Here is a 22,028-nt window from a genome sequence, read left to right as displayed (position 1 = left end):
CTGTGTCAAAGTCTCCACTTAATAGAATAGAAGGAGCATCTGTCCTTTTAGCACTAGAAGGATTCTGTTTTCTTACAATGCACTGTTTATTTAAATATTCAGTCACTTCTTCACTTCTTGTACTGTTGGTTTATGATTTTTTGGAAGTTGATGCTGCGACAGCTCCCATGCAAGCCGACGTGTCACAAATTCCTGGAGTTCCCTGAGCCCCAACAGTGCCAGGAGTCCCAGGATCCCCTGGCAGCCCGGGTTCACCCTGAGCACCATCACGGCCGTTTTTAGTAATTCCAGGCACACCAGGTGGTCCTAAACAAGAGAGGGGAAAGATACATGAAATATTTCCATCTTTTCTTTTTTAATATCTGTATATATGTGTTGATTTTAGAGATCTTAATATACTTTGAGTGTCTGTACATCACACTTGTTATGGCCTGTTGAGTACAAGGTGTTTTCAATAAATTTACCCTGAATCTGGAGTATGTGCTTTGGATTTTTTTATCCCTAATTTGGTCAAGGAATGTTTTGGCTGTGTGAGCTCACAGTTTATTAACATGGATTAATTATTTTATGGAAGATTCTGAGACAACAGGGTATAAATATTATAAAATTTTATAGTATAGATTTTGTGGTTGTAAATATTTTGGCTTTATGAAATTCTGTGAATGGAGAGCCTGCTTTTGGTGCCTGCAGTTTATTCATTGTACAAGTATAATCCCAGTTAGAAAAGCTGCTTTAACAGGTGAGCAAAATAAAGAATATCCTTCCAAGTTTTCAAGAGATATTAATTAATTTGCATAAATTAATCTTGAGTATTTTAATAAAGGAATCATCAGGAAGCAGGCACCATCCTTTCCCTTAATCTGGAGAGCCTGAGAGTTATCACACCTTTAAATGAATGATGATAATCTATTGCCATCAGCATGCAGAGCTGTCCCTCCTCAGCCTTCACTTCAGCCATGCAGCATTCAATTATATTATTAGTATTAGTATTAGTATTAGTATTATTAGTATTACTATTATTTCCCCTCACTTACCCTGCAGCCCTTGGTCACCATCAGGCCCATCGATCCCTTGGCCCACAGGTCCTTTGTCTCCCTTTTCACCAGGGTCACCTTGAATCACAAACACAATTCCCACAGTGAGCTGTGCTCTGCAGCTGGAGCCACCAACAGCTCCCAACGGGGAGAGAACAGGAGGAGCTACACAGGAATCCCCTGGGTGCTGCCGAGATCTTTGCTTACATGGCACCCTGTGAGAGCCTAAATGAGAGATGTGGGACTGCAGGCAGATCTCTAAAATGCAGTTTATTCTATCTAAGATGTGGGTGACAGAGCCTGTGCCTACAGCTGTCAGCTCCAGCTGCAGGCAGGCTGCATTATATACTTTGCTGAGCCTCTTAATGCAGTAGAACCAATCTATACCTTAACTATTACCTACAGCCTATTATAACTACTATAATTACCATATTTATGTTACTATTCTCCAATCACTAAAATTTAGTACATTACAGTTTAAGCTAGAAGTTTTTTTTCAGTTTTCTTGCAGTAGAAAATTCTGAGATTTTTTTTCTACTTGCTACATCAGCAGGCTTTTTTTGCCTGTGCTATCTTCTTGCTTGGTAAAAACATCTTGTTTGGGGTGGGTTTATCCTTTTCTCTAAGTCATAAAAACCCCTTCTAACTAACAGACCCTTTGCCTCCTTGGTTAGCCAGCAAGACTGGCTCAGCGATTCTTTTCTTCTATATCAAAACTTGCTTCCAACTCTATTCTTTCATCAGACTCCACATTTAAAAATCTTTCTGCAAAGCATACATATCTGTGAGACTTTCTTGTCAAACTTTCATCCTTCCCAACACCACCCCCCAAGATGCACAACTCCACCACAGGCTGATCTCTTCTCCCCAGTGCTGAATTCAGCACCAGTTCATTTCAGTGGGCATAAAAGAGAAGAAAATTGTTTCACTTTTAACTTGCCTCTGGGTCCAGGGTCGCCAAGCTCTCCTGTTGGCCCTCTGTAGCCGGGGGGCCCGCGAGGCCCAGGGTGCCCCACGCTGCCCGTGCTGCCAGGGGGGCCGGGGGGCCCGGCTGGGCCCGGCCGTCCCGTCATCCCAGGAGCCAGGGGCTTCCTCAGGTTAGCAGCCAGCAGTGCGATTTGCTCTGAAAAACACAACCAAACTCTGCATCTACAACATTTGCACCTTTCCTTAGGCAGAACTCCCTGCCGCTGCTCCTGGCAGGAGGGAACAGTGGGTCTGGCCCTTCCTGCTTACCTGTGGTTTTTTGGGGTTTTTTACATCTCCACGGATGGAGATATTAAGAGTATCAGAGTAATCTAATATATGGATTTTAATATTAGAGGATTCTAATATATGGAATATTATTTTAGTATGAGAGGATTCTAATATATGGAGTATTCCATTATATGGAGATTAGAGTATTCTAACAAATGACACTAAAATAATTTCCTGAAACAAACTTTAACCTCATCCCAAACAGGGGATGTAAGCTCCAAATGCAAAACACTTTGGATGTAAGCTCCAAATGCAAAACAGTCACTTTGAATAAAGAAGGACACTCCCTGGGGACCTGCTCCAAGGAAATGAGGGGCACTGAGGAGAGGGGAGCTCAGAATGACACAGGTTAGGGCAGGAGGTCTCACACAACACTCGTGCCAAAGCTGCTTTCAGTGCATTTTGACCATTGCCATGATGAATAATTTAAAAATACTAATTTTAGAACACCAAAAGACATCCCCAACAAAGTGACCTCCTGAATACAACAAGATGACCTCCTGAATAATTTCATTACACTAAAGGTCAATGTATTTTTTTTTTCATATGAAGACAGAAAATTAACAAACCTCAGAAGCCATTTTATGTTCAGGATCCACTGATCTGGTAATTAAAGTCAGTTTTCTCTCAGTAATACTCACCATTTATCATTTCCCCACAGAGTTCTCTGATATGTTGTTCACTGGCCTCTTTGCCCTGCAGTTAACACAAGAATTTGTCTTTGTAGGAACCTCCTTATCAATAACCAGCCCTGGCAGAAGCTGCAGGACACAAAACAAATTTCCAGGAGCTTGGGAAGCAGCACAAGGTCCTGCATGAAGAGCAGGGGGTTCTTCTCCCTCCTCAAAAGGTGACAGCTTCCCTTCTTCCTCTGCTGTTCAAATGGCAGCAATTAATTTTAATGTTAGGCCAGATATTTAATCTGGGGTTTATTTAGCCTTATTTTTGCCTGCTAAAATGCAGGACCTTATTTTTTGGATAGCATTCAAAACCCCACAATCCATTTTTTCACTTCCCAGGCTCCCTGACTGTGCTCAGAAGCAGCAGGTACTTACAGGAGGTCCAGGTTTGCCTGTGATGCCAGGGACACCCCTCTCCCCCTGGTGACCCATGGGTCCTGGATGTCCTGGGATCCCTGGTGCTCCAGCTGTCCCATTCGGTCCTTGGACACCTTTTGGACCAAGTTCTCCTCTTTTTCCTGGCTGCAGTGAGAAATAAAAAAGACCAAAACCACTTAAAATGGAAGTCATCTCCTGGGCGTTTGTTAAAACTTTCTCGAGGTTTCCTGGATGGATATGGAGGATCAGATCCATTTCTTACATCCTAAGGGTGTTTCTGCATATATAGGTCATGATAAGAGCAGTCCTTGCTGCAGCAAAATTGTCAAACAGATTTCAATATTTTGAATGCCAGAAATCACCATTTTTTCTCATAGATTTTAGAGCATGATAGTGAGGAAAGCCTGCTTCTAGGTAATGACACCAGACAGAGTTTATAGTTAAGCAATGGTCATGCTTACTCCTAAATCCTTCAGGGCATGAGCCCCCAGTGTCTGACACTTACCTCTCCTTTTTGGCCAGGAGGTCCAAAGGGACCCTGTCAGAAAGAAAAGGGAAATAAGAAAGTGATTCATTCAGAAAATGCACATCTAAACCCCAATCTGTGATGTGCGCAAGGCTTGGGTTGCCCTCTTTTCGCAGCAGGGCTGGAGATCTCGGTTAATTCTGACTGACCACAGTGATCCATGGCTTTCTGCACCCATCTGTTATGTGAGGAGTCAACTGTACTGAATTTAAGGACAAAGGACACCTACCAGCTCTCCTTTGTCACCTGGGAGGCCATCTGCTCCAGCAATGCCCTGAGAGAGAGAGCAGAGTTAACAGAGCACCTACTGCTGACAGCAAGGACCTGGATTTATCCCCTGGGATACCCTGGGGGAGATGGGGGCTCCCAGCTCCAGCAAGGAGAAATTCTCTCTTCCCAAAGCTGGACTCCACAGCAGCTGCTCCCCTGCTGGTGAGGGCACATGGGCACAGGGCAGCTGGCACTAAGACTGGGTGCCCTTTGCAACAAGCTGGCACCTGGATAAAAGGCTGGATTCATATGGATGAGAACCAAGAAAGATCCACATGCTGGCACTGGTATTCCTCAAGCAGGGAACCTAAATTTCAGCTCCCCTGCTCTGGCTCACAGAAATCAGGGCTTGCTGCCACAGGCAAATATTGAGTGTCCTGTTCTCATGGCCTCCTGAGCAGGGTCCCAGCTTCATCCCACCCTCAAACTGCATGATGTCTTGGTGAGGAACATCCCTCTGCTCTCCTGGGACAGGTGCAGAGGGTGGCAAAGCTCTGTGACATCCCTGTCCCAGCCCTTTGCTGCTCATCTCCACCAGCAGCAGCCTGAGCAATCTGTGTGCTTGGGGTGACACAAATCCCTGCAATCCCTGCCCAGGGCAGAGCTGGCTCAGCACAGAGCTCTGCTATTAGAGCAGATCATGAACATTGTTATGGTGACTCCATGGCTTTCCAGGGGAAGTTTTCCAAGACAAACAGAGATCAGGTTGGTTTCTCCCCTTAGCAATAAAACACAGAGCACACTGACGCTGGGAAACCAAACCAGCAAAGCTTGCTAGGAAAGCTCCACTTACTGCAAGAACACAGCCATGCATTAATAAAAACCATATATTTGATGAAAACTGGCCCAAAAGCTCATTGCTGAGATTAAACCAAGCATGGATCTTGAGCAGCAAAAAGTAAAAGATTAAACTAGTTCATTAGTGTGCCAGGCTTTGAGGTTAGGGTGAAACATCCTTCATCAGGCACAGGAAAAGCTGCACTCCTAAACTTAACTTTGGATTTGATGTGAGGAGCTCCTGCACAGATCCTTGTGGCTACAAAACACCCACTGAGGGCCAGGTGTTTGTACCACAGCATTTCCATGAGTCCCCCACCAGAACAGACAACGTCTGTGCCAATGCAGGGAAAATGGGACCAGAGAGGCGTTTGGCTTCTGCTGCAGAATATTTTCATTTGTGGAAGAAAAAGCCATTTGTGCTGTCAAAGGCTGTCCCTGGAATTTGGTTTAAATGCCTCTGCTGACAAAGGCATAAAAGTTATCACTTACCTGGTTCCCCTTGGGACCAGGAGCACCGAGAGGACCCTGAAAATAAATAAATAAGAGAAAGAAGCAAATGAGCTCCAACTGTGACTTTGCTATGAATTCCTGGTGTGGTCAGACACTCTCAGCAAGGGGCAGAGTCTCCCAGCTGCCAAAGTAAGAGGGTACAAATCTCATTCACACTTCCTGGAAATAAGAAGGGATTTAAGCCCCCCTGCTTGCTCTGTGACATTCTCCACATCCCTGGTTTGTGTTGTGGGGTAATTTCTGAGCCTGTGATGTGAGAGGAGCTTGGATTTACTTGTGGTATAAAACAGACAAGAATATTTTCATCCCACAAGGGCAAAAAGCCAAGATGCTTTTTCAAGGCCTTATTAGATTGTCAGTTTTCCTAGGATTTAGAATTAGGTGCCCCTGATTTAAAGATTAATGGAACAACATGGCCACAGGAATAAAATACATTTAGATGATGAACTGATTATCACCTCAGGAGTAATCCAGGCAATTTGGAAAATCCTTTCATCTTTATCTACCTGACATTCACATTTTCAGCCCTATTTGAGACATTTCTGCTCCAGAGAGCAGAGCAAATGGGAGTTCAGGAGAACCCCAATTTTTTTTCTCTACTGCAAAATCTACATGTGAAATTCAGCCATTTTACCCTTCAAGCAGGATTTTTATAGCACTCTCATCAATCTGGCATCTGCAAACTGATCTTTTTTTATTAACTAGATCTAGAGATGGCTCAGCAGAACTGAATCTTCGAGGAGAACAAACATACACAACAAGGACATTTTATTTTGTTCAATTCAAGCATTCAGTTAAAAAGAGGGGGGATTTCTATTAATGAAAAATAACTCAGAAAAACAGACAATGGAATGTAGAAATGCAAGAGTGGCTAAAACTTTATAACACCTGTTTTATGTTTGCTGAAGGCAAAAGCAATATATTCCTTTCTGAACATTTTAATCTAAATTTTATACCTCTGACTTCACAGAGTCTCAAGGCTCCATGACAGTTTATGGCAAAAACCACAGTTCAGTCACCAAAGACCAAGCCCTGCAAGGAACATTCCCTTAAAGACAAGCTTAGCCCAGAGGATTTTCATTCAAAACTCCAATTCACTGCGGGAACAAGAAGTTCTGGACTGCCAGCCCCATGTCTTCACGCATTTCCTCTGATCAGCTCAACAAAACTCATCTCATGGTTTTGGCCAAGCACTCAGTGCTCCAGGAGGGAGCCCAGAGAGGCAATGCCCCAGGTGGCTGCTGGCATCCAGGATCCTCAGGAATTTCATCATAATAAAAATCCTTAGGAAAAATATTTGTCTATTGCTGCCTCAGTCAGCAACAGCAGCCAAGCCCTTCCCCATCCCATATCCCACCCCAGCAGGATGCCTGATGTATTTTATCTCAACACTATTTTATATCTTATGTCGCAGACATCTTTTTATGTAAATCCTTTCCTTAGGATTTTTTCCTCCTGAGAAGCTGAGGGGCCTCAAGAACAAAATGTAAACATTGATTATCTGCTGCTGTGGAATGCAACAGGTGGATCTTTGATTGGTCTCATGTGGTTGTTTGTAATTAATGGCCAATCACAGTCAGCTGGCTTGGACAGAGAGTCTGGGACAGCTGCCTTTGTTATTCATTCTTTTCTATTCTTAGCCAGCCTTCTGATGAGAAGTTTTTCTTCTATTCTTTTAGTATAGTTTTAATGTAATATATATCATAAAACAATAAATCAAGCCTACTGAAACATGGAGTCAGATCCTCATCTCTTCCCTCATCCTAAGCCCCCTGTGAGCACCGTCACAATCTTCCAGTCAAATGCACCAAACCACTGGTGTTTTTCATGCCAGCAAGCACACTGACTGAAATGCTGGTTTACATGCCTGAGCAGTCAGTCCAAGGACTGTGAAAAAGCCTGTCAGTACTCAGCCAGCTCAGGCATGAGGGGATTTCTCTTTTTCCACAGAAAGGTCTCAATTGATTTCAGTATTTCTCTTTTTCCACAGAAAGGTCTCCACTGATTTCAGGAGAGTGCGATGAGCTGGCTGCAGCTGGGACAGGGTGATTGCATGGATGCTGTGTGTGCAGCTCTTCCCTTTATCCTGACCTAGGGCAGATCTCTGGGTGCTTCCTGTGTCCCCAGCAGCACAGGCTGTTTGTTCAGGCTGTAAAAACACAGCCTGAGGGTTTAGGGTGAGCCCAGCACCGCTAAACCATCAATGACCTCATCCACACCTTGTTTGAATCCTCCAGGGATGGGGACTCCCCCACTTCCATGGGCAGCCTGTCCCAATGCTCTACAACCCTTTCTGGGAAAAAAAATTCCTAATATCTAATCTAAACCTTCTCTGCTGCAGCTTGAGGCCGTTTCCTCTCATTCTGAGCAACCAACAATCCCATCTCAGAGTAACTGCACTGAACTTCAGAGGCAGAAATAAAACCTGGATTATTTTTTACTGCTTTAAGCACAAAGTTTTCCCTCCCTCTTCTTGGAGCTTAATGCAAGGGCCTCTTCCCCTCTGAATTTGTACATTTTTCACCACAGCAAAGCCCCGAATGCAGCCAGGAGCCCCAGAGCTCCACAATAACGCTCCTGTTTCACACTTCCAGCCCACAGCCACTCCAAAAGGCTTTTTTCAACCTGCCTGGAGCCAGCACAGAAGGGCCATTGTGGAACCCCTGTGGTGCTGCTGCAGTTGCTTACACAGAAAGCAACTTAAAGCTTCTTTTTAAAAAATAAAAACTTTCACCTTAAAGCTGGGGAGGAGGGAGCTGGTGAACACATGGTTCCCGTTCTCCTGCAAACTCCCAAAAAATGCTGTTCACTTTGCCCTGATGGCTTCTTTCAAATTGAGAATGAACTAATTTAAATAAAAAGTCACATTTATTGTGAGGTGGGATGCCCATGTGTTTTGCTGCTCAGAAAGAAAAGTCACTGATAAAACTGGAATAAAAAAAAAATCCAGAGAGTCTAATCAAGCATCTCAGTAACAAAAATTCATGAATTAGGTCTCTTGTGCTCTTGGGGAGCAAGGCTTTAGTGGAACCAGTGTGAGGAACAGGTGAAACTCCAGAACATTCTATATTTTGGATAGGATAGGGCCTGGAATTTGCTTTTAAACAATTCACCCTGTCTGAAAATAGTGTGAGTTTCTGGAGAGGAACAGAAAGCAGGAACAGAGGGGACAGGATGGATCCTGCTCCCTGCCCTGAGGCCTGGCTTGGGCAGCCCCAGGGACACCCAGCACACATCAGCTACACCACGTCTGGGTGCCCACTGCCCCCTAAATGCCCATGCCAAGCAGGAATGGGTGCCAGGAGCATTGACCTTACCCTGTCTCCTGTCTCTCCACGGATCCCAGTCGGGCCTGGCAGGCCGGGCTCACCGCTGGCACCTTTGGGGCCCTGTTGGGAGAACCACAAAACCAAGCTACAGCTCACAGTGCAGAACCCTGGGAGCTCACCAGTCTCCATAACAGGTTCAGAAAGGTTATTTTGGGATGTCTCTCTCCTTTTTGCCCCCACTTGTGTTGGTTGGTAGAGCTCACTCCAGCTTCTCTCCTGGTCCAAGGTCAGGCATGTGTGAGCGGCTCCAACCTTTGCCCTGGGTCTTTCATTAATAAACCACTTAAAATTAATAAACCTTCAATATCTCATCCCACCAAGTGATGTTCCCTCAGCCAGTGCCAGTGGGGAGTGGAGGTCCCACACCCTTGGAGAAAAGAGGAAGAAATGTTGGAGACCCCAGGAGGAATTCACTGAAGAAAAACAGAGTGGAGCAGATCAAGGAGAAACTGAGGTATCTTTACAAAGATCAAACCCAAAAAGTCATAAAAACCTTAAAATTCAGTTTGTTCCACCACCTGGCACAGGCTGGGACACCTTCCACCAGACCAGGCTGGCCTTGGACCCCTCCAGGGATGGGGCAGCCACAGCTGCTCCCAGGGAACAGGCTCAAAACTCAACCTCTCCCTCTGCAAACAAACACTAAATATAAATTTCTCCTGCAGACAGCTTATCTGGCCTTTTGCTCTTTCTACCACCCGTGGTAATGAAGGTGTCACGCTGGCTCTGGCAAATGGAAGGAGATTTCTTCCCTTCCCTCACTGCCATCACCCAAATGTCTGGCCAGGGGCTTTCAGAGAGCACTGATCTGCCAAAACACCAGAATGTCCCCTCTGTGACACTGACCTGGAAGCCTCGGACACCACGGGCTCCTATGGGGCCTTGGAGGCCGAGTGGTCCCTGCAAAGAGAAAAATCAGCTTTGGTAAGTGTGGGGATACCAGTTGTTGGTTTTTCTGGGTCTGCATTGAAGGCACTTGAGATGGTAGTTCATGTTCACACTCAGGTGTTTATTATTTCTTATCAGTAAAACAGTCTCACTGCTGTGAGTTCTGCAGCTTTTCATTAGAAGGCACAAAATGGCCAACAGTCTCTTGTTACAAGGTCCTTTAAGACTCAACTATCCAATTAAGAACTGACACCTGGATTATTTTCCCTTTTAACCCAATAACTGATCCCACAGAGCTGCAATGGGGACTTTTCTGCCCAATTACAAAATGCCACCCAAACCCATGGAGAAGGAGGAAGAAGAAGCATGGAGAAGAAGCCCAGGACGACACTCTGTGCCCTCCATCTTGCTGCCATCCACAGCATACTAAAAATCCCAAAACCTAAGTTTATCACCCAGTGATATACCCACACTACTCTCTGTAATCTGTTTCACACTTTTGTGGATTCTAGATTATTCTGGAGTTTAGGAAACTTTCTCCATGAATGACAGTCAAAGTCAGTGCTGCCCTGGGGGTGAGGGCACCCCAGAGCAGACAGAGAAATATTTATTCCCTGTGGTGCCCTGGGTTTGCACAGGTGAGGAGAACATTTGGGGCCAGGTGAGGAGAACATTTGGGGCCAGGTGAGTCAGCTGTGCCACTGAACTGGCAGAGTGGGCAGATCTGCGCTGCAGCCCCTGCAAAGTTGGTTGTGTGTTTGCTGAGCTTTGTTAATTGCATTGTTGTTAGCAGAAAGGTTTATTTGGATAATCAGTGCTTAAGAGCATGCCATGCTCATGAGTAGCAGAGATCAGGGACAGCAAAAAGTGGCAGCATGACAGAGCACAGACAGCATCCATTAGAGGGATCTGCTGTCCCAATATTCTGCTTTTAATTGATTGCAAGGAACTACTGCAAAACACATGCTGCAGGCCCTTGGAAATGAAAAATGGCAATTGCATCCATTTGTTTGAGCACCTTGGTTCCAGCAATGCACAAAAAGGCAGCACTTTATGCTGCCAGGGCTTTTAAAAGCTCACCAGACAGAACATGAATGTTACCATTAGGAGTCTCTATTGCTTTCTCCTGAGAAAAAAAATCACATATCCAATAAAGATCTTGGATGAAAAAAAAAACCCTAAGTAATTTAGGCATTTAAATCTCATTTTGCAAACTGTCATCTTGAAATAGATGCCTTCAGCAAGCTTCTGTCATGAGGCAGGGCTGCAGCTTTGGCTCCTTTCTGCCATCCCTGCTGGGTGGAGCATTCAGGGACACAAACCCCAGACTGGCCACTGACATAAAGCAGCACCAGCCTCAAAAAGCTGAACAACTGCTCAGGTATTTTTGTGGTTACTGCTTTCCACTTTGCCTTTCTCTTGTAATTCAGTAAGGAACTTTAAAAGTTATAAATACAAAGCTTTAGGGAAGTTGAGTTAAATTGCATCAAAAATGGCTCTGCTGAGCTGCTGATGGGAGCTGGAGGGACCTGACAGGTTCTGAGAAAAAGCTAAAAAACCCAAATTATTTTGTGTCAAGCAGCCTTAACAGTGGAAAAATCCTGCACCTCTCTTGGAACAGCCCACTCTTAACAAATAAATTATGATTCTAATAAAACAAATCAGAAATGAGAAGCCTAGGTTAGACATAACCATGAGTTCAGCTGCAACTGCACCCCTGTCAAAACTCTGCACCAACACAATCAGCTCAACTGCTTTTGCTTTTTGGCTGCAATAATGTGGTACCTTTTGTGAGGCCAGCCACTCTGGTGAAAAATTGCAGACATAAAAGCAAACATTATTAATACAGTTTATTTCTAAAGCTGATTTCCCTCTGCTTGGAAGTTAAAGCAGAAGCTGCTCACAAACAATAAATCATGCAGTTCAATTTCTTCCAAGTGGCACGTACCAGAAATCATATTAGACTTGCTGTAGGCTCCTGGATTTCAAAATGAGATTAAGATGGGGGAAAAAAAAAAAAAAAAAAAAGAAAAGAAAAAGAAAAAACCCAACGAAACCACTGGAAGATCAGATACATCCCCAACAGCAGAAATAGTTGGGAGTGACAAGATGAAAAAGTACCTAAGCATTTTCAGTAATGGGATCAAAATCAGGGTTTTACCCTCCTGGTATTATTTGTTACAATCTCTGCTACTGAGCAGGGACTCCATGCAGTTATTCCCAGTTTTGTTGTATCCATAGCTTCAGGTTTTGCAGGGAATCCCTCTGCAGTGCTGCAAGGAAAGGGATGCAGGACTGGGGAGGATTTCAGGTTCATGTGCTGGTGGCCAAGTCCATTGCAGCAGCGAAGCTCTGCTTCCCTAATCCTCACTTCAGCAGGGCAGAACATTCCTGTTCCTGTGCAGTGAGGGGCTTGCTGGGTGCCCAGCCCCTCCTGCAGCTCCACAAACCCCCTGGCAGCTGCAGTTTGCTCTGCCAAGGGAAATGGGAGGGATCCCTTGGCGTTTGCATGGAGCTGTCAGTGAGAACAGGACCTGACCCAGCCTGGGGAGGAATTCCTGTGCTGCCAAAGCTCCCCAGAGACACCACTGAGAGAGAAATGGCTTTTTGCTGTAGCCATCCCAACCCTATTTTGGCACCTCTCTGGTTCTCAGCCAGCTCTGTACTTACAGTTGCTCCTCTGGGTCCTGGCAGACCTCTCTCACCAGGGATGCCAACATCGCCCTGGCAGGGACACCAAAGGCAGCTGTGACATTCAGGAGGCACAAACCCGCCAAACCCAAACCCACCAAACCCAAACCCACCCTCCCCAGCCCTGTGGGACACATTCCTGCATGCCAGGCTGCTCAGCCCCCATCTCCTGCCCCCCTGGTCCCTCTGCCAGCCCACTGCTGTGGGTTCTGCCCAGCACCCTGCCCAGCCAGCTCACACCACTGTGCAATGCCTGGAGTGCTCAACCCCCTGGGACTGCAGGTGCTGCATCAGTGGGAGATTTATTGATGCAAGGAAGTAGCACGTGAGCTCCCCCTCCCCAGCTGGGTTTAAAATTCACCAACAGAGCCCATGGTAAATGGGAATGTGGGCACTTACAGGGATGCCTGGCTCTCCAGAGGGACCTGCCTCTCCCATCTCGCCAGGGCTGCCCTGCAGAGCACAAAGCAAACACTCAGTGAGGGCAGCAGCACCTCAGGGAGTCATTTCTGTCCTGCCTGAAGCAGCAACAGGAGGAGGGAGTTAAAACCTGGATCAGGAAATAAAAACAGCATTAAACTTTTACAGATTTGAGGCAAAGCCCACAGCACCAGAGGACAGGTGAGCTGCACACTCTCTCCTGGCACCAGGGGCCAGGGGATGCCAGGATATCCCATCCCATTCCCTCCTGCACAGCAGAGGAGATTCCTGCCCCACCTTCCTGCAGCCTGCTCTCCTCCCTGAGCATTAGCAGCAATAATGATGCAGAGGGAAAAATTCATAAAGGAGAGGGACAAAGACACCTCTCAGAGCAGCTTTGTGCTGGAGTGCTTTGGTCTGCCTGAGGCTTTCTTTAATCTCACAGGTAGGTGTCAATCTAAAGCTCCATGGAAGTTTTTCTCCTGAGGTGAGGGAAAATCTGCAGAAGGCAAGATGAGATCATTCTGCTCCTGCTGGTGCTCAGCCTTTTGATTCACAAAGACCAAACCTCCTCCTCCTGGGACTGTGACAAAAGGATGAGGTTTTCTAAACCACTGATGACTCTCCTGTGGATCTGCTGTGTCTTTACTGAACCAGGTGCCAGCCCAGTTATTTTACCTAATTTCAGCTCTTCAGCCCCAGCAGAAATACAGAATACATCACTTTGGGGTAAGTCCTCCCAGTCCCCCAAAGCTACAAAGTCTTGCTGTGACCACTTTGCCCACCAGACCCCATCATTAGAGAGATTCACTTACTGGTTCACCCTTTGAGCCTTTAATACCTGCTCTTCCAGGCAGACCCTGAAAAAAAATCACATTAAAGCAATGTCAGAAGTAGTGAAGTTATTAAATTTGTTATTCTGGTCTGATTTGACACACAAGGAGCGACCTTTGCTTGAAGCAATGGAAGGTTTAGAACTTCTGCAGCTTTCACTGTGAAAATTATGATTTCAATGTCTCTCTTGCTGCCCTTGCAGCTCCATGAGCACAAATCCTTGGCATGAGAGCAAAGAGCAGGGATGTGCAAATGGACCAGCAGCAGCAACATTTTGCACTGCAGAAATCTCTCTCCAGGGGAGTTCAAAATATTCTGCAAATGCAGGAAGAAAGGAATACTTGATCTCTTTTAAATAGTTGGAAGTCTGGGGAGATGAAACATTTCGCCAATAAGCACTGGAGTAAGGCAGGGACAGAGCTCAGGGTATTATACCCCAGATCTTGCCTCCATAAGGGATGCACATCAGTGGGATGTGAAAAAGAAAATCCCTCTCAAGTTTAGACTTTAAAGAGTCAGAGAAGCCAACAGGCAGGGAATTACTGTGAGTTGCTGCTCCAGGTGTTCTCCAGCCCTGTCTGGCACACTCCTTCCCTGTCTGCAGGGTGGGAAAAGTGCATTTCTGTGACTGTGCTCACAGGGGTCTGAGGATGAGGGAAGAGACAAGGATCTGACTCCATGTTTCAGAAGGCTTGATTTATTATTTTATGATATATATTACTTTAAAACTATACTAGAAGAATAGAAGAAGGGATTTCATCAGAAGGCTAGCTAAGAATAGAAAAAGAAAGAATGATAACAAAGGCTTGTGTCTCAGACAGAGAGTCTGAGCCAGCTGACTGTGATTGGCCATTAATTAGAAACAATCAACATGGGCCAATCCCAGATGCACCTGTTGCATTCCACAGCAGCAGATAACCATTGTTTACATTTTGTTCCTGAGGCCTCTCAGCTTCTCAGGAGGAAAAATGCTAAAGAAAGGATTTTTCATAAAAGATACCTGTTACACATTTCCTCTTGGCCTAACTAGAGCTCCTTGTGAAACAGCCCCAGAATGACCCTGCTCTGTCCCCAGGAAGGATCTCTGCAGGCACACCGAGCCCCCAGGGGTGGCAGGTCCTGCTCCATACTCACGGGAAGTCCATTTGGCCCCTTCTCTCCAGGAGCACCCACGGGAGCTGCGTCACCCTGTGGACAGGGACAGGTTAGGAGGGATCCTCCGGCACAGGGAATGGCCTGGCACAGGCAGGGGACACATTCCTACACAGGCATTTGTGCTTTTCTCCCTCCCTGTGTGCACAGGACCCAGAGCTGCTGTGTCCAGAGGAGTGAGCACCCACTGGACAGGAGCTCCCAGAGTTTCCCAGGCAGCACATTCAATGTTCCTGCAGGAGCTCTGCTCAGGGACCAGGCAACCAGCCCCTGACAGCACCTTGTCTCCAGGCTATTGAAATCAGCTCTGAAAAGGCATCTCTGAGGGCCTGGAGTCAGCCAGCAGGAGCCACTGAACCCAAGGGCACAGCTGAGTTTACATCATTTGTGCTCCTTCCTTCTTTAGGGAGTTCCCTCAGGATTAACTAACGGGAGATTTTCGCTCTCCTTCACTAGTGACAGTACCAGAAAAGTTTTTAGAAGGAAATGCTTTCCAGCCAAGCTTCCTGAGGGGAATTGCAGTCTGAGGAACCTTCCCTGCAGTGTGAAGCAGGATTTTACAAACCTTCTCACCATCGAGTCCAGGAGCTCCATCCCGCCCGTCCTTGCCAGGCATCCCCTGCAATCATGGACAGAACAGGTTTGGGTCAGAGGAGGCTCTGTGGTTTGCAAAATTCACATCAAAGAAGATTTTGGCAACGAGTCCAGCCCCAGTTGTGCTGGGAGATTTTCATTAGCAGCAGTACAGCTGTGGCTTAGCCCAGCTGGGCTTGCACAGAGACCACAGAGCAGAGTTTGACAGCAAGAATGGCAAGGAGCAGATTTTTGCCTGTTCTGTTTGATCTCCTCATCTGCAAGCAAGACCAACAGCAAGACCTGCATCCTGCTTAACTCACTTACAGGTTCTCCTATGAGCCCACGAGCCCCTGGGTTTCCTTTTGGTCCAGGTTTACCCTAGAAAATAACAATTAATCCTGAATGAATTAACCTGAAGAACAGTCAACAAAGACAACACTCAAATTCTGTAGGGACATTCCATTCCATTTCAGCTGGGTCCTCTCTGTCCAGATAAATTTGGAGGTTTGGGACACATCAGGAAACCAGCCCAGTGCTGGATACAACACCTGGGAAGATCCTTGATCATTTCAAGGGATGGAAATGTCAGATCTGCTCCCTGTGCTCCAGGCTGTAGCAGCACTTGGACACCTTAGAGTCAAACATCTCATTTCTGAGATGGTGCTTCCATCCCTTTCAAGCAAATGAAGGGAGCACAAGCCATAATAAACCTGTGGAACAGTCTCTGGACTGGAGCAAAGGGGGTTTGCACTTACAGTGTCACCTTTGGGCCCCCGGAACCCCTGAGGTCCTTTGCTCCCTTGGTCTCCCTGTGACAGAGGAGGAAAAGCCATTAAGCATCTTCATCACACAGAGGCAGAGATTACTGCTTTGGGGTGAAATGAGAGGTTTTTGTGCTGTTTGCTGGTGTCAGCAGAGGTGTGAGCACACACAGTGCCCTGAGAGCTGGGCTGCCCTTTCTCAGTGACTCCCCAGTTCCTGACACCCCAATTCCTGACACCCCTTCTGCAGCAGGGACCTTGCCAACAGCCCCTCAGGGCAGAGACCATCTTCCCCTTCATTTAATGAAGCAATTTCTTTAAGCAGAAACAGAGTGGGAGAAAAGCTTTAATATTTACTGCCTAGATCCTGCTGGCTGTAATGAAAAAAGGTTTGTGAGAAAGTACCGCATTTTGTTTTAGTTTGGAGGAATTTCTTCTATAATTGCAAGGCTAGGGAGGGGTCCCCAGAGGGTGGTGCTGCAGAAGGGAGCTCTGCAGAAGGATGGGGATTCCATCTTCAACACACAGTTATTCCTGCTTGGAGAAAAAATCCTTGAGAGCACCTGGGAACAGAGCAGGCTCAAGGGATGTCAGCTCACAAAAGGGTTGATTTTTCCTCCAAAATTAATGGATATTCCCTTCTCCAGGGCTTGCCCACAACTACTGGTGCTCAAGGAAGGGCAGTGAAGCACAGAGAGCAATGGAAGTGTGGTGAATTTATTCTGGTGTGGGGCATGGCAAAGGGAGACTGGGTGAGGTGAGGTCTGGGTCAGGTAAAATAACACTGCTCTGAGTGGAGGGAAAGGGAAAAGGGAATAATCTGCTGGAGGTGGGCAGCACAGCTCTGCTCACTGGCAGCAGAGCTCAGGAAGGAGGAATAAACCAGGCTGTGGAGGGCAGGGCCACAGAGAGCCTGGGATGCATATCCAGTGGGATACATATCCAGTGGGATACATACAGCTCTGCCTGGAGGTCCTGGGATGCCAGGTGGGCCCCTGAATCCAATGTCACCCTGCAGAGGACAGACAGACAGACAGACATCATTGTGAGCCTGGGCTTGGCAGAGGGTGAAGTAACAGAATCCCCACCTTGCACCACAACCTGAGAAAACACAAAAGCCCTGGAAAGACAGCCCTGTATCTCCTGCTGGTTTGCAGGACAGACAAATCCCACTCTGAACAAAGGGTTTCACTCTGGATCTCCCCACCTTTGTGCCTCTGATACTGACAGCATTCATGGCCTTGCTATCTTGATAACACTCTTGATCCTAAATAAATGCATGACTTCATCCAATTCAAACCCATTCAGCCTCTGGGCTGCTGGTCAAGGGACTGTGACAGGAATCCAAAGCCTCAATGAGCTGGAGATTGACCCTGTTCTCACTGAAGAGCCTTTTTTGTGTCCTGAAAACCTTTGTCCATCAGTGATTCTTTGGCTTTTTCTTATAAAGAGACAGACAGAAAGTGAAATGTTCATGAAATGTTTCTCTTTTGTTTTGTGGGGTTTTTTTCCCCAAGATTCTATAGCACTGTCAGTGCTGCCTTTTGATTGGAATGATTCAGTCTGGCTGGGGTTGACCCTGCCAGTCCCTTGGGTGTGTGAATTCCTGACTTTGGAGGTTGTTCTGATGGAGGAGCTTCAGGGAACAGCCCACACTTTGTACCTTTGCGAGTTTCCCGGTGGGATTCAGTAAGGACAAGTGCCACTGGCACCTCTCAAAAGACAAACTGGTGGTGGAGAGGAAAAGGAAAAAATCAGTTTTTCTCTTACTCTGTCGCCAGCTGGACCCATTGGACCAGGGAGGCCTCTCAGTCCTCTTGGGCCCTAATTAAGGAAACAAATCGGTTCAGACTTAATCAGTGTTTGTGTAACCAAGGTGAGTCCACATGACAAAGCCATGGGAGGAGGAGGAGGAGGAGGAGGAGGAGGAGGAGGAGGAGGAGGAGGAGGAGGAGGAGGAGGAGGAGGAGAAGGAGAAGGAGAAGGAGAAGGAGAAGGAGAAGGAGAAGGAGAAGGAGAAGGAGAAGGAGAAGGAGAAGGAGAAGGAGAAGGAGAAGGAGAAGGAGAAGGAGAAGGAGAAGGAGAAGGAGAAGGAGAAGGAGAAGGAGAAGGAGAAGGAGAAGGAGAAGGAGAAGGAGAAGGAGAAGGAGAAGGAGAAGGAGAAGAAGGAGAAGGAGAAGGAGGGGTTACCTGCAGACCAACACCGCCGGGAATCCCTGGAGGGCCGGGAGGGCCAGGGTTACCCTGGGACAGAAAAATCAATCAGACAGGAGGAGGGACAGCAGCAACCACAGCCAGGGACAGCCCCATCTTATTCCTCCTTGATCTCCCTCTCTCTCCCTCCCAGATTTCTCTTCAGAATGTTTTTCTACGTTACAGACAATTTCTATGTGCACAAGCATTCAGATCAATCAGGAATTCATCCAAGTGATTAAAGCAGGAATTTATCCAAGTGATTATCAGTCAGGAATTTATCCAAGTGATTAAAGCAGGGCTTTTCCTGAGCTGAGATCCCTGCATGGCAAAGAATAGCTGTTAATTCAAACTGATTTTAACATGATGATCCTTGGAAAGATGAATTTTCCTGGGGAGTCAGCACATGGTCCTAGAGGGAGAGCAGTGGAACGCAATGCACTTCAGCCAAAGTAACTGCTCCTTGTTCAGAAACACCCTCATTCCTCCCTGCCTCCTTGAAAAAATCCCTTATTTCTTTTTCAAGGTGTTATTAAAGAGAAAAATCCTCCCCTGTTACTTTTAAGTTTAAGTTTACCTTTTCTCCTTGTTTTCCTACTTCACCAGGCTCCCCTTTGTGACCAGTGTGTCCCTAGAAATAAGAGTTATGATTATTCACATCCCAATGGAGTCTTGTTTCAAAATTAGGTTTGGTGACACAGCTGTGAAACCTGAACCCCACCTCCCAAATGACTTTGAGGGAAAGCAGTCTGTAGGTGTGCTGTGAACGGAGATCCCTCCTGGGGGAGGCTGTCAGGCACCAGAATTGATGCAGCTCCTGAAAGTGCCCAGGTTTGGTTTTCCAGAGTGACTTGCACCAAGCTCATGGCCTGGATGCAACTCTCAAACCCAGGGACCAGAACTCAGCTCCCATCACCCCAGAAATGGGGATGAGTCACTCCTGAGAACCCCATTCTGCATTTTAACCTCCCTTTTTACATCATCTTTAACGTCTGCATCATCAAGCTTTCAAAGAAATCCACGTCCCACTGAGATCTCTCTCATCAGCTCTGACTCACTTTGAGTCCTGGCTCTGTTCTGGGGCTGTGGAGAGACCCAGGCTCATTCCAGCCGTGGCAGATGTTATTCCTCACCACAACAAAGGTCCTGGGCACCATTTGCATCATAATTGGAGAGTTGCACTGGGTTTTCCATTGCATGAGCTATGAATTTTGAGCAGCTATCCCCAAACATTTTGCATTTGTAATGACATTTATGACTCAGTGCAGAGCCCAGGCAGGCAGGGAAGGTGGGAAAGGTCACTCAGGAGGAACTGAGAGCCTTTCCCAGGAGTTCTCCACTCACTGCCAACTCCTAAATCCTGCTAAAAGAACTCAAATCACTTTTTACTTTATCTCACTGCTGGAGTCCATAACTGCAAAGACATAGAGGGGACAGAGAGGAGATGTTTAACTCCTGAGAGCTAAAAATTTATATACCAGAGGCCAACTAAATAATTCTCTTTAAAATATTTAAACATAAATCTGCCCGCTGCTACACTGGCTATAAAAACAACAATTAAATTGTATTATATTAATTATGTAAGTTACATTTTGCAGTTTAGGAGCTGGTGAGGTTTTTCCAGCTCTCAGCACTTGGTTCTTGAGGCAGCTCTGAATTTCTGCTCCTGTTTGTTCCTGTCCATCAGCTTTGCCCCAGTGACCTTGCAGGGGTTTTTAATCCGTGTCAAGGGTTAAATGTCATTTGGAGGAATAAATGCAAATGCATGGCTGCTTTGGGAGCTGTGGAGCCTATATGTAGAGACTGTATATCTATATATATTTATATCTATATATATCTATATATATACACATTAATTAATATAAATTTAAATTAAATATTATTATAAAATTATATTATATATTATTTATTATTACAAATATTCCTAATATTAAATATGATGAATATTTATTACTGTTATAAATTTAATTAAATATAATTAAATTTAAATTATATATTAATATAAAATTAATATATAGTTTAATAGTGGTGTTTATTTTGGGAGACAGATCTGGAATTGCAGGTGATGTTTCCTTACCTTGAAGCCTGGCATTCCAGGGGGGCCTGGGGGACCTGGTGGGCACAGAGCTGGGCACTGCAGGGAACAGAAACACTTTGGTTTAACGGGCACACAGCACATCCAGGGAGGCTGGCTTCATCCAGGAGGTGAAAAATTGATTGTGGATTTTGGTTCTAAATTCACTAAATCCAATGGAGTCACAGCACCATGGATTGACCAACATTTCCCTGTGGAACAGGGTCCTAGAGGTCCACACAAAATAATGATTTATGAATGGCCTACTCCACTCTGAACATGGACTGGGAGCCTTTCTGAAGGCTGACAGTGTCCACAGCCCAAAATGCTGAAGAACCCAATGAAGCTGGATCAGTTTCTTTAAATCATTAGGATCATATCAAATCCTCTGCATTAACTGACCCCTATTGATTTCCTGTAGCCAACTCCTTAAATGAAACAAGGACAGGCATCAGAGTTAATTGAAGGGCACCAATAAAAACCCAATGCCTATAAGCTGATATCTGCAGATGTCCAGGGGTGGGCGAGCCCCTGGTGGGAACTCCAGCTTGACTGGAAATTTAATGAGGAAAAGGCCAAAGTCTTGAAATTTTACAAATAGCTCTCAATTTGTTTTGTTGGTTTGTTTTTCGTTTTGTTTGTTTTTTTTTTTCTTTTTTTTTCTTTTAATACAACTTCAGGCAGCACTTCTGTAGCAAAAATTTGATTTTCTAGTATATTCCACAGGCTAACTTAAATTAAACATGCAGAAATAGCACCATTTCCTATTAACTGCCATGTGATGTGCCATCAGGCAGTCTAAACTGACTCGGAGCTTTTTTTGGGACATGCCAATTAGGAAACCAGAGAAGCTGTCACAACAGCAGCTGTGGAATCTGCAAATGTCACTTCCATCATTCCTGGACCCAACACTCCTTTGGTTCCCCCACGAGAAAGGGATCAGGGCTTTCTGCTGAGGAAGGAAACCTAAACAAAGCCTAAACCTGTCCATGGAACCAGGGCCACCATCCCTGGGAACAAACAGGGCTGTACACTCTGCCTTTCTTTTGCAGAGCAGGGTTGGAAGCATGGAAAGCTGTTGTCTGTTACCAAATGCTGGACTTGTTTAGCACATGGAGAATGCATGCAAAATGTGCATTTTGGGAAACAAAAATCGAGGAGAAAATCAAAGACTGGTTTGGGTTGGAAGGGACCTTAAAACTCATCCCATTCCACCCCTGCCATGGGCAGGGACACCTTCCACTGTCCCAGAGTGCTCCAACCCTGTCCAGCCTGGGCTGGGACACTTCCAGGGATGGGGCAGCCACAGCTTCAATGGGAAATCTGTTCCAGTGCACATCTGCCTCCTTGAATAAACATTTCAGTCCAGGAAACATACACCCCACACTTGTGCATCCTGATAAGCTGGTTTAAACCCACTCCTGCAAGTCTAAACAGTGCATGTTAAATGGTCTGACACTCCCCCAGCTGTGCCTACCAAAAGTCACATCAGGGATTAAACCAAACCATATTTCCATGCTATATAAAGTAAAACCTACCTGAAGGTCTCCACCGCCGTCAGGAAGGGCACCTGGAAGACCCTGCAATTCAGGGAATGGTGGCTTTTAAACACAAGGCAAACACCAGGAGGAAACACAATTTCTAGGACAATTTTTGCAGACCCAGCTCAGCTGCA

At 45.9% G+C, this 22,028-nt stretch overlaps 1 protein-coding gene across 1 annotated transcript in view; it reads right to left on the bottom strand.

The window, feature by feature from the left end:
- Positions 1–122: 122 nt before the first annotated feature.
- Positions 123–22,028, bottom strand: part of COL9A3 (collagen type IX alpha 3 chain) — a 35,792-nt gene continuing 13,886 nt past the window's right edge. Inside the window, exons 10-32 of the mRNA XM_059480789.1 lie at positions 21,892–21,933; positions 20,357–20,413; positions 18,857–18,910; positions 18,277–18,330; positions 17,857–17,910; positions 17,045–17,098; positions 16,081–16,134; positions 15,650–15,703; positions 15,315–15,368; positions 14,732–14,785; positions 13,579–13,623; positions 12,743–12,796; positions 12,323–12,376; positions 9,611–9,664; positions 8,753–8,824; positions 5,415–5,450; positions 4,105–4,149; positions 3,855–3,887; positions 3,347–3,493; positions 2,933–2,987; positions 1,975–2,157; positions 1,035–1,112; positions 123–306 (exon numbers count right to left, since the gene is read on the bottom strand). Coding sequence (XP_059336772.1) covers positions 131–306; positions 1,035–1,112; positions 1,975–2,157; positions 2,933–2,987; positions 3,347–3,493; positions 3,855–3,887; positions 4,105–4,149; positions 5,415–5,450; positions 8,753–8,824; positions 9,611–9,664; positions 12,323–12,376; positions 12,743–12,796; positions 13,579–13,623; positions 14,732–14,785; positions 15,315–15,368; positions 15,650–15,703; positions 16,081–16,134; positions 17,045–17,098; positions 17,857–17,910; positions 18,277–18,330; positions 18,857–18,910; positions 20,357–20,413; positions 21,892–21,933 — 1,563 coding nt within the window. The 3' untranslated portion in view covers positions 123–130. The remainder of the gene's footprint in view (positions 307–1,034; positions 1,113–1,974; positions 2,158–2,932; positions 2,988–3,346; positions 3,494–3,854; positions 3,888–4,104; positions 4,150–5,414; positions 5,451–8,752; positions 8,825–9,610; positions 9,665–12,322; positions 12,377–12,742; positions 12,797–13,578; positions 13,624–14,731; positions 14,786–15,314; positions 15,369–15,649; positions 15,704–16,080; positions 16,135–17,044; positions 17,099–17,856; positions 17,911–18,276; positions 18,331–18,856; positions 18,911–20,356; positions 20,414–21,891; positions 21,934–22,028) is intronic.

The sequence above is a fragment of the Ammospiza nelsoni genome, chromosome 12 (assembly GCF_027579445.1).
Source record: "Ammospiza nelsoni isolate bAmmNel1 chromosome 12, bAmmNel1.pri, whole genome shotgun sequence".
NCBI classification, from domain to species: Eukaryota; Metazoa; Chordata; class Aves; order Passeriformes; family Passerellidae; genus Ammospiza; species Ammospiza nelsoni.
The sequence above is the reverse complement of the archived record's forward strand: the minus strand, read 5'-3'. Positions and strand labels throughout refer to the sequence as shown.